The sequence below is a fragment of the Hemitrygon akajei genome, unplaced genomic scaffold (assembly GCF_048418815.1).
Source record: "Hemitrygon akajei unplaced genomic scaffold, sHemAka1.3 Scf000038, whole genome shotgun sequence".
NCBI lineage: Eukaryota > Metazoa > Chordata > Chondrichthyes > Myliobatiformes > Dasyatidae > Hemitrygon > Hemitrygon akajei.
In genome coordinates, this window is record NW_027331924.1 from 1,919,116 (window position 1) to 1,931,248 (window position 12,133).

At 50.8% G+C, this 12,133-nt stretch overlaps 1 protein-coding gene across 1 annotated transcript in view; it reads right to left on the bottom strand.

Annotated features, from left to right (window-relative positions):
- The window catches only part of LOC140720244 (E3 ubiquitin-protein ligase TRIM39-like), a 420,075-nt gene that overhangs the window by 396,241 nt on the left and 11,701 nt on the right, over nt 1-12,133 (bottom strand). The window contains exon 4 of the mRNA XM_073035121.1: nt 10,163-10,294. Coding sequence (XP_072891222.1) covers nt 10,163-10,294 — 132 coding nt within the window. The remainder of the gene's footprint in view (nt 1-10,162; nt 10,295-12,133) is intronic.

Genomic DNA, 12,133 nt, shown 5'->3' on the forward strand with positions numbered 1-12,133 from the left:
ACGAGAATTTGTGGAGAGGAGGTAGGAGGCAGAAGCCTAGAAGAGCAGAAGGAGGCGGTAGGGGAGCGACTTGCGGAAGTAGAGAGAGAGCTAGATAAGTTACTGAGGGGGGATTGCCAGAAGAGATGCAAAAAATACTCCAGGGGCCAACCAAGTATTGAATCAGGACACAAAGGAAGGACTCCACAGGGAGACCGAGGGAAGAGCAGGACCCCGGAGACATTTGAGTGGGAGGCAGTAAAGACATACCCTGAGACAGATGGGGAGTCAGGTGAGGAGGAGAGCCAGGGCAGGTGGGAAGAAGGAGGAAGAATGATGCCATTGTTAGTTAAAAGATCAGGACAAGTGCAGTATATCCCTTGGGGATCCCAGGACCTAGAAGGGCTGAAAAACCCTCTGCCCAATCTACATGAAGGAGCAGGGAAATGGATTAGAGCCTTTGAAGAAGAAACAGCGGGACGATTATTGGCTATGGGAGATTTGAAGGCACTGTTGATAAGGTTGATGGGAACCTCCAAATTTAACGAACTAATGGAAATGGCTGGCAAAGTAAACTCGAACGACCCAAGAACTGATGGAGATGGGTTTGACAGAGTGAGGCAGAGGGTATGGCAGGCCCTCAGATTTATCCACCCAAAGTGGACCCCAAAGCCTTAAAAGGGGATCCACTGGGAGACACTGAAAACCCGGCAGCCTACGTAGAAAACCAGTTGAAAAGGTGGAGACTGGAGACTGAGCAAGAGGTGGAGAATGGCTTATTTATGACCTCACTGTTCCGACATAGCATTTTGGATGCAATGCTTCCACAAGTAAAATCCAAACTGGAGGAAGTGGTTGGGCTGACGTCAATGACCCCACAAGAATTTAGTGACCATGTAGTCCATGCGGTTGAAAAATACCGGAAAGACGAACGAAGGTTGGCTGAGCAGCAGGAAGAGGTGCAAAGAAAGTTAATACAAATGCAGCTCGAAGAACTCAAAAAGGAAAAAGAGAAAAACAAAAAGATGCTGCCAGCAACCATCGGTTCGAGTACAGCCTTCGAACTGGACAAAGCACTGCTATATGGAGGGACCGATCATACTGTAAGACAAGGGCTGGAAAACCCCATGCCAATAATTGTCTTTGGGGGAGCATTCCCACAAATGCCCTATCAGGAACAGACTAAATTCAAACAGCCCAGACAGGACTGGAAGCCCCAAGGAGGGGGACAGAGGAGCTATGGGCAAAGGGGACCAGTGAGGAAACAGGGGGAAAGAGAGGTAGAGAGATTGTGCTGGGAATGTAATCAGCCAGGTCACAAGAGAAGAGATTGTCCGTTTGCACTATGGCCTGTCACATAACAGCAGGAACCGATAAGAAGGGAACTAAAGTTTAGCCAAGGACCAGCCCCCACAGGCCCAAGCGGACCTGTGAACCCCTATGCGAAGTATTAGGGGTGCCCCGAGAACTTGAGTGGGAAGGGACATTACCCAGTGATAACAAGGAAGGCAGATGAGGAACTCATTGTTCAGGTTATGTTAGAAGGGCAACTGACACCAATGATGATAGATACTGGAGCCACGCACACTTGTGTACAGCCACAGTATTCCCTTCACCTTCCCATGTCAGGAAAGTTTATTAAGACGGTAGGGTTCTCGGGGAAAACACAGTTGACACAGTGCACGGCTGAGAATGGGAAATAAAGAAATTGTTTTGCCGGTGCTAGTATTTAAAGGAACTCCGATTAATTTGTTAGGCAGAGATGCCTTATTGAAATTGGAATTAAAATTAGAATGCACCAGAAATGCGCTGAGTGTGGAAAGAGCAGGGGCTCAATTGATAGTGCGAGAAGACAAGAAGGCTAATGTCTTTTGGATAGGAGACATCGCAGATCAGATTCAGGAAGCCTGGGAAAAATGGAAAAAGGGCGTGCAGGTTATGTTACCCAGGGCTGTAATGCCCAAATCTGAGCTACATTGTACAGTGATTTTTGACGAGACTCAGAACAGGGAGTTAGAGGAGAAATGGCACCTGGAGGCATGTACCCAGCAGCACCTGGAAGGGGAGGCTGTGATAATTGGAAAGCAAGGGGCAGCTTTACAAGTTAAGTGGGACACCTTTTTAGAAAAATGGTACAGGATACCGGAGGCTGCGCCCCACGTAACGTCGTTGGTAAATAAGGGATATCAGTCTAAAGAACTAGGACCTTTAGTTAAGAGTACTGAAACCGTAACAGTGTGGAGGAAAATCACGCCAGAGGTGTGGATATCAGAAGACAACAATTGTATTAAAATAATGGTAAGTGTAGATATGGTAGGGACAGTGAGAGAGGTCGAAATAACTCCCCAACCACACATGCCCTTGCTGGGAAAGGAAAGAGGCCAGCAGAAAGATAAAAGGTTAAATGAATTACCGTCTATTCTGTGGTCACAGCATGACACGGACGTAGGGAAAATAAAAACAGCTAGTCCGGTGGAAATAAAGCTGAAAAGGGGAGCAATTCCACCCAGGAGACCACAATACCCTCTAAGACCAGAAGCAGAAGAGGGAATAGCATCGACAGTGCAGGGGTTGCTTAAAATAGGAGTGCTTGAAAGAACACACAGTCCATGCAATACCCCGTTGCTGCCGGTCTTAAAAGCAGATAAATCTAAGTGGAGTTTGGTGCATGATTTGCGAGCGGTAAATGATGTGGTAGAGGACTGGCTCAGATTGGATAGGAGAATATGCTGAGATTGTGGCACCTTTGAGAAAGATAATGAAAGAAGCAGGACATACAAATTTGAAGAACGGCTTACAGTGGAATGGAGAGGCGGAGATAGCTTTCAATACTATTAAGCAGGAATTGCAGTCAGCACCAGCATTGGCTTTGCCGGACTACGAGAAGGTTTTTCATTTGTATGTATCCAACCGACAGGAGGGTTATGTCACAGCGGTTCTAACACAGGAGACAGGCACAGGAAAAGCAAAGCAGTCGATAGCATACTACAGTACGAGAGTAGATGAGGTGGCTCAGGGGTACCCACCCTGTTATCAGGGATTGGCGGCACTGTACTATGCATATGAAAAGGCATCATCGGTAACCCTGGGCTATCCTGTAACTCTGTACACACACCACAAAGTAGCAGAATTGCTGAAAAGAGGGAAATTTGTGCTGACGCCAGCCAGGGTAGCAGCGTATCAGATGTTATTGACGTTTCCTGACATAACTATACAGAGATGCACTACCAGTAATATAGCCGATTTTGTCCCTTTAGACTATGAAGGAGAACCCCATGATTGTGTAGGGAAGACGATGGCATTTGCCAAATTGAGAGCAGATTTACGGTCAGAACCACTAGAGGATATAGATAAAAAGGTTCTGTTCGTAGATGGCTCTTGTTATAGGGACTATGATGGAAATCACGCAGGATTCTCAGTGGTGCAGCAGGATCAGTCGAGCTATGAGATTATTATGATGGAGTCCTGTCCCCAACCGTGTTGCGCCCAATTCGCAGAAATCAAAGCTCTGACAGCTGCATGTGAAATGATGGAAGGTGAGAAAGTAGACATCTATACTGATTCGGCATATGCTCATGGAGTATGCCATTTGTTCGGGGCAGTGTGGAAGCAGAGAGGTTTTAAAAAAAGTAGCGGAGATCCCATACAACATTGTCAGCAAATTCTAGACTTAATAAAAGCCATAATGAAACCTAAAGCATTGGCTATAGTAAAATGCCAGGCACATAAAAAGGGAAATGATGTAATAACAAAGGGAAAATCAAGCTGCGGACGAGGCAGCTAGAAAAGCGTCTGGATGTACGTCAGCTGTCATTGCCCCCCAGGTAAGCCTAACTCCAGAACCTGACGTTGAGGACCTAATTGAAATACAAGGTAAGGCAACTTTGGCAGAACAGACAATGTGGAGAAAAAGGGGGGGCCAAGCAAAACCCAGAAGGCTTGTGGAGCACGGAAGACGGTTTGTTGGTAGCGCCCACCCCTCTACTGACGATTCTGATTTCAGAAGCGCATGGGATGGACCATTGTGCAAGGGGGGAAGTGATAAAGAAAATAAAGAAGGATGGTTTTTGGTCACCTTATTTACAGGCTTCAGTGGACTTTGTCTTGTCACAGTGCGAGGTATGCGCACAGAATAATGTTCGGAAGGGAATTACAACCCCAATAGGTCACATTCCTGTACCTAAAGGACCATTTAAACATTTAGTGATCGATTACGTAGACATGATGAAGACAGTGAGAGGGAAAAGATACATGCTGGTAATAATTGATCGATTTAGCAGATGGGTGGAGGCGGTACCTTCAAGAGATCAAGGAGCAAAGACAGTGGTAAAATTCCTGACAAATGAAGTGATCCCAGGGTTTGGAATACCTACAGAAGTTAGCTCAGACAATGGTCCAGCTTTTATCCAGAAAGTGGTCAAACTGGTACTTCAGGCGCTGAGGATAAAGCAAAGATTTGGATGTGTATACCACCCTCAGTCGCAGGGCATGGTAGAGAGAATTAATGGAACCCTGAAAGCCAAACTAAACAAAATTTGTGCAGACACTAAACGTAATTGGGTCGATGCTTTACCGTTAGCATTGATGAGTTAACGCATGCAAACTAATCGAGTGACATGCCTGACACCGCATGAGATGCTCACTAGGAAGCTATCATACCTGTGATAGGGGTAAGCAAAAATGTTGAATGGATAAACTATATATACTACAATCAACAGAGGTTCATCAACTACACCGATGATGCACTGGAGGCCTTAAGGCAACAGCTAGATGCAACTAGCAGGGTGGCGTGGCAAAACAGACAGGTACTGGATTGGCTTTTGGCAGAAAAAGGGTGTGTGTGTAATGTTTGGAGAACAATGCTGCACTTTCATACTGAACAATACTAGCCCAGAAGGGTCTTTCACCAGAGCAATGAATAAGTTAAAGAATCTGCGGACGGAGGTCAAACAGAATGCAGGGTTCGGACATCAGTTCTTTGATTGGTTGGAAAGTAGACTCGGAGGATGGGGAGCATGGCTGACTAAAATAGCAATAACGGTCAGTATTATATTGTTGAACTGTGCGTTTGTGCTGTGCTGTTTTCTTCCTTGTCTCAAATCTCTTGTAGTGCGTGCTGCAACCAAACAATTTCCGATGCTCGTGGCAATTACTGAAGCAAGCTCAGTGGAGAAAGAAACACCGAAAATGTATCGTTACAGCCTACAACACCTGAAGGATGAACAGGAGCAAAACGACAGTGTGGGAGTAGATTGTAAGGGCTTCTGAGTCTTTTTCCCTGTCTCAGGTACAGAGGGACAGGTTTTTGGCTCAGCGGCCCAGGGTAACAGGGAGAGAATACTTTGAGGTCTTGGCTCAGTAAATTATAGTTTAACCCGAGATTTGGGAATAAGTGCCTGAGTTTATTGGGGCTTTTGTGCGCAGACTCTTAGTCTTTTCTCTGTGTGAGACCCTCTGGGTCACAAAGGGGGGATATATTGGAGTATAAAAGTATACATTTTGCTGTGTAACCAAAACTATGTAGTCAGTTTTGAAAATTGCTATTTGCTATGCATGTACCCAATTTAGTAGGAGAATGAAATCCTAGGAATGTAGAAGACAATGGTGTGTTAATGAGAGGTAGCCAAGAGATGTAGATTAGAACATGATTAAGTCAATGGGTAGAAACAATAGTGGCAGGATGTACGTGTGATACGCAACTATAGACCAATTACATATGCTAATGCAACTGGACCAGGACATTGCTATAAAAAATGCTGTGTCCGGGGATCGGTGGGCAATCAGCGACTAGCTCAATGACCGTCTCAGGTTTGATTTGCAAATAAAGTTTAACCCTTCTTGAAGAATCTTCTGCGTCTCTTGGTCATTTGTGGGGCACGAGAAACCACGACATTTCTTACATCGGTCTACTATTTTTTTATTAGTTTTTTAATGCATTTTCTACATCGCTACAGATAGAAAAAAAACCCAAATCAAAATGAAGAAAATTAATACAGTGCTAAAATAAACATACAATAATAATGCAATACAAAAAAGATAATTGAGAAAGCACCCAAATTGAAGACATGTAAAATTAGTATCCTCCCCAAGCCCCGCAACAACAAAAAAAATCCAGTCCAACCACATCTCCAGTCCATAAATCAGGACATTCAAACCCCCAAAACTGTAAATACATTTAAAAACAGAAAATAATAATGCCGACTATCAAAAAAAAAGGGCTGAAAGCAAGGGACCGAAAAAGAAACGTTAGTTAAGAGGAAGGGTATGAAAGTAGGTCTACTATCTTTATACAGATTTGCTCCTCCAATTCTCTCTGACTATTGGGCGGTCTATAATACACCCCTATTAGTGTTGTCACACCTTTCCCGTTCCTCAGCTCCACCCATATGGCCTCTGTAGTCAAGCCCTCCGGGCTGTCCTGTCTACGCACAGCTGTGATATTTTCCCTGACTAGTAATGCCACTCCTCCCCCTTTCATCTCTCCCCCTCTATCACGTCTGAAACAACGAATATTTCTATCATGTATAAACCTTAGGTGGGAGGTTATCTTTTTGTAATAATGTATTAAAAATAAATTATAAATTCTACCAATGAGAATTACAAATTCTCTTACTGAAGGATTCATATTCAAAATATTATCCAACAAATCAGATTCTTGCATATATGGAAACTGAGATAATTATTTTTGTAAAAATGTCTAACCTGAAGATATTGCAGTAAGTGTGTATGAGAGAGAGAATATTTGCTAATTAACTCTTCAAATGTCATCAATCGACCATCACAAAATAAATGAAAATAAAAATAAATAAATCTGCAAAAAAAACAGATCCCCTTAATCACTAAAGATTAAACAAGTTTGGGAGAGAGAACTTAATATGACCTTTGTTAATGAAGATGGTCAATTCTTCTTTGATATGTGCCAATCAGTGTTTAATTCAATTTAAAATTGTTCACTGTTACTATTTAACAAAGGAGAGACTATCCAAAATATTTCCTAACATAGACAATTATTGCGATAGGTGTAAAACTGAAGTAGCCACTTTTTCACATATGTTCTGGTCATGTTCTTCATCAAAATCTTTTTGGAAATCTTTATTTTCTACAATTTCTAAAGCTCTGAAAATTAATTTACAACCTAATGTACAAACCTTTGATTTCTGTCTATACATGCAGTTCTCGCATGACCTTTATCCTCCTCCACCTCACTATCTGCTCTAACACTCAGGTTCCCCTCCCTCTGCAAATCTTTTTAATCCCCCCCCCCCCCCCCCCCCGAGCTGCACTGGCAAATCTACCCGCAAGGATGTTGGTCCCCCTCCAGTTCAGGGGCAAACCGTCCCGTCGGAACAGGCCCCACCTTCCCGGGAACAAAGTCCAATTGTCCTGAAACATGAAGCCCTCCCTCCTGCACCATCTCCTTAGCCACGTATTTAGCTGCACTCTCCGCACATTTATATTTACAGGGACTTTACTCCTGACGCCGGTCCCGGGACCCGACCCGTTTACAGACCCGGAGCGGAACCGGAGCAGATTCTCAGCCACTGGTTTACATACCGAGGCCAGAAGAAAGGATAAAGTTTCCCCGTGAATTTATTCCCAGTGAAGGTGTGGAGATGGGACTTGGTCTCCGCGTTGTAAAATGAAACTGTCCCGGACTCGTAACTGAGATAAACTCCCACCCTCCCGGGGATGGGACCGGCAGCGAGACGGGACTCGGGGGAGGGGAGACTGAACACGTCATAATCCCGATATAACACGTCATAATGCCGCCCGATGACCCAGAATCCGGTCTCCGGTCTCAGACTGACCGGTCCCTTCCTCTCCACAGACTCTGCGGCGACTCCCAGACACCAGCTCCGATTCCCCGTCACCTCCACCTCCCAGTAATGTCTCCCCGATGTGAATCCCTCCGATCCCAGCACACAATCCCAGAATGTGAATCTCTTCCCGGTGTCAGGGAGATTCCTCCGGGTCCCGGTACATCTCACACTCTTCCGATCCTCAGACACCTCGAGATACGGACCCGCCGTTTCCACATCCAGGGTGACAGAGACTGGGGGGAGAAGCAGAGAATTAGAGAGTCCCCGGGGATCGGGGGGAGACTCGGGCAGCGCGGCCCCGGGGATCGGGGGGAGACTCGGGCAGCGCGGCCCCGGAGATCGGGGGAAGACTCGGGCAGCGCGGCCCCGGGGATCGGGGGGAGAGACTCGGGCAGCGCGGCCCCGGGGATCGGGGGGAGACTCGGGCAGCGCGGTCCCGGGGATCGGGGGGAGAAGCAGAGAATTAGAGAGTCCCCGGGGATCGGGGGGAGACTCGGGCAGCGCGGCCCCGGAGATCGGGGGGAGACTCGGGCAACACGGCCCCGGGGATCGGGGGGGGGGAGACTCGGACAGCGCGGCCCCGGGGATCGGGGGGAGAAGCAGAGAATTAGAGAGTCCCCGGGGATCGGGGGGAGACTCGGGCAGCGCGGCCCCGGAGATCGGGGGGAGACTCGGGCAGCGCGGGTCCCGGGGATCGGGGGGAGAAGCAGAGAATTAGAGAGTCCCCGGGGATCGGGGGGAGACTCGGGCAGCGCGGCCCCGGAGATCGGGGGGAGACTCGGGCAACGCGGCCCCGGGGATCGGGGGGGGGAGACTCGGGCAACGCGGCCCCGGGGATCGGGGGGGGAGACTCGGACAGCGCGGCCCCGGGGATCGGGGGGGAGACTCGGACAGCGCGGCCCCGGGGATCGGGGGGGAGACTCGGACAGTGCGGCCCCGGGGAACGGGGGGGAGACTCGGGCAGCGCGGCCCCGGGGATCGGGGGGAGACTCGGGCAGCGCGGACCCGGGGATCGGGGGGAGACTCGGACAGCGCGGCCCCTGGGATCGGGGGGAGAATCGGGCAGCGCAGCCCCGGGGATCGGGGGGAGAATCGGGCAGCGCGGCCCCGGGGATCGGGGGGAGACTCGGGCAGCGCGGCCCCGGGGATCGGGGGGAGACTCGGACAGCGCGGACCCGGGGATTGGGGGGAGACTCGGACAGCGCGGCCCCAGGGATCGGGGGGGAGACTCGGACAGCGCGGACCCGGGGATTGGGGGGAGACTCGGACAGCGCGGCCCCGGGGATCGGGGGGGGGGGGGAGTCTCGGGCAGCGCGGCCCCGGGGATCGGGGGGAGACTCGGGCAGCGCGGCCCCGGGGATCGGGGGGGAGACTCGGACAGCGCGGCCCCGGGGATCGGGGGGGGGGGGGGGGAGTCTCGGGCAGCGCGGCCCCGGGGATCGGGGGGAGACTCGGGCAGCGCGGCCCCGGGGATCGGGGGGGAGACTCGGACAGCGCGGCCCCTGGGATCGGGGGGACACTCGGGCAGCGCGGCCCCGGGGATCGGGGGGAGACTCGGGCAGCGCGGCCCCCGGGATCGGGGGGAGACTCGGGCGGCGCGGCCCCGGGGATCGGGGGGAGACTCGGGCAGCGCGGCCCCGGGGATGGGGGGGAGACTCGGGCAGCGCGGCCCCCGGGATCGGGGGGGAGAATCGGGCAGCGCGGCCCCGGGGATCGGGGGGAGACTCGGGCAGCGCGGCCCCGGGGATCGGGGGGGAGACTCGGACAGCGCGGCCCCGGGGATCGGGGGGAGACTCGGACAGCGCGGCCCCGGGGATCGGGGGGAGACTCGGGCAGCGCGGCCCTGGGGATCGGGGGGAGACTCGGGCAGCGCGGCCCTGGGGATCGGGGGTGGGAGACTCGGGCAGCGCGGCCCCGGGGATCGGGGAGCGGGGGGAGACTCGGGCAGCGCGGCCCCGGGGATCGGGGGGAGACTCGGGCAGCGCGGCCCCGGGGATCGGGGGGAGACTCGGGCAGCGCGGCCCCAGGGGATCGGGGGGAGGGTCAGACAGCGCGGTCCCGGGGATCGGGGGGAGACTCGGGCAGCACGGCCCCGTGGATCGGGGGGGGAGACTCGGGCAGCGCGGTCCCGGGGATCGGGGGGGAGACTCGGGCAGCGCGGCCCCGGGGATCGGGGGGGGGGGGGAAGACTCGGGCAGCGCGGCCCCGGGGATCGGGGGGAGACTCGGGCGGCGCGGCCCCGGGGATCGGGGGGAAGACTCGGGCCGCCCGGCCCCGGGGATCGGGGGAGACTCGGACAGCGGAGCCCCGGGACAGAGGGAAAGGCCGCTGGGCCTCGGCGCGGTCGGGTGGCCGACACGAACCTTTGATTCGACAAAAGCAGATGTCTCCACAAGGGTTTTCCGCTGGACAGGGGAAACATCCTCCCTCACTCCTGCCTGTTGACCCCTGAAAGAATTTTGTGATTCCATGAGATCTCCTCTCATTCTCCGCAACTGGGAACAGAGAACATAGAGCAGTACAGCACAGGAACAGGCTCGTCATTCAATGTTCACATTCATTTGTGAGTGTGAAGTGGGGGAGTGTGATGGTTTGAGACAGTAAAGGAGGTGATAATGGGAACCAGTAGGGGAGAGATGAATGGCAGATTGAACCGGGAGGGGGAGGGGTGCAAAGCCTGCGGGTGAACTATGTGTGTAGACGTAATGTGAAGCTGGAGGGGGCAAAGATGGGAGATGAGGATGGCTTTGTCCCCTTTCCCAGATCCCCATCCCTCACAGCCCCTCATTAGTACAGGGGATGAATTTGCAGGAACCCTTAAGCAACACAGGTCCTGATGAAGTGTTTCAGTCTAAACCGTGGACTGTTTATTCTTTTCCATAGAAACTTCCCGGCCTGCTGTTCCCCCAACAATTTGTGTGTGTTACTCTGCTTTAAATATACTCAATTATTTGGCATCCACAGTTGCCTGTGGCAGATTCACTATCCTGTGGATAAAGGAATTCCTCGTCATCTCTGTCCTAAATGGACATCCCTATAGTCGGAGCCTGTGCTTACCGTTCTCGACCCACCCACATCCTCCCAACATCAACTCTCTCCAGACAGGAGTCAGAAAGATCTGGTGAGACCCTTCATCAGGACCTGTGTAGCTTGGATTACCAGCATCTGCAGATTTTCTCTCGTTTGATTTTTAAAGCAGAAGTTAATAAGTAAACTTCTTGATTAGTCAGAGTCTCAAAAGTTATGGGAAGGAGGCAGGAGAATAGGGTTGAGAGGGATAATAAATCAGCCATTCTTCTAAATTCGCGTGAGTACAGGCCCAGAACCATCAAACACTCCTCATATGTTAACTCTTTCATTCCTGGAATTATTCTTGTGAATCTTCTGGACCCCCTCCAATGCCAGCACATGTTTTCTAATAGAAGGGACCCAAAACTGCTCACAATACTCCAAGTGTGGTCTGACCAATGCCTTATTAAAACCTCAGAATTACATCCTTGCTCTTGTACTCTAATCCTCTCGAAATGAAAGCACACATTGAGTTTGCCAAACTTATCACTGACACAAACTGCAAGTTAACCTTCAGGGAATCCTGCACAACGACACCCATGTCCCTTTGCAACTCAGATTTTTGAATTTCACCCTGTTTACAGAATTGTCTATGCTTTTATTCCTTCGACCAAAGTCGTACCTGCCTAAGTTTGTACCTGCCAAACTCTACCTGTGCTACAAGATCCTTATTCCATATACTGGTGCATTCAAATAAGACCATAAGACAAAGCAGCAGAAGCCGGCCATTCGGCCCTTCGAATCAGCTCCACCATTTAATCATGAGCTGATCCATTCTCCCATTTAGTCCCACCCCCCACCTTTTCACCATGACCTTTGATGCCCTGGCTACTCATATACCGATCAATCTCTGCTTTAAATACACCCAATGACCTGGCCTCCACTGCCGCAAGAAATTCACAGATTCACCACCCTCTGGCTAAAAAAAATTCTTCGCATCTCCATTCTGAATGGGCTCCCTTCAATCTTTAAATCATGCTCTCTCGTACTAGACTCCCCCACCATAGGAAACAACTTTGCCAAAACCACTCTCGAAATGTTTCTGTGAGGTTCCCCGTCATTCTTCTAAACTCCACGGAGTACAGTCCAAGAGCGGTCAAATGTTCCTCATATGTTAACCCTCTCATTCCCGGAATCATTCTAGCGAGTCTTCTCTGAACCCTCTCCAATGTCAGAACATCCTTTCTTAAAGAAGGAGTCCAAAACTGCACACAGTATTCCAAGAGAGGTCTTACCAGTTCCTTATAGAGCCTCAACATCACATC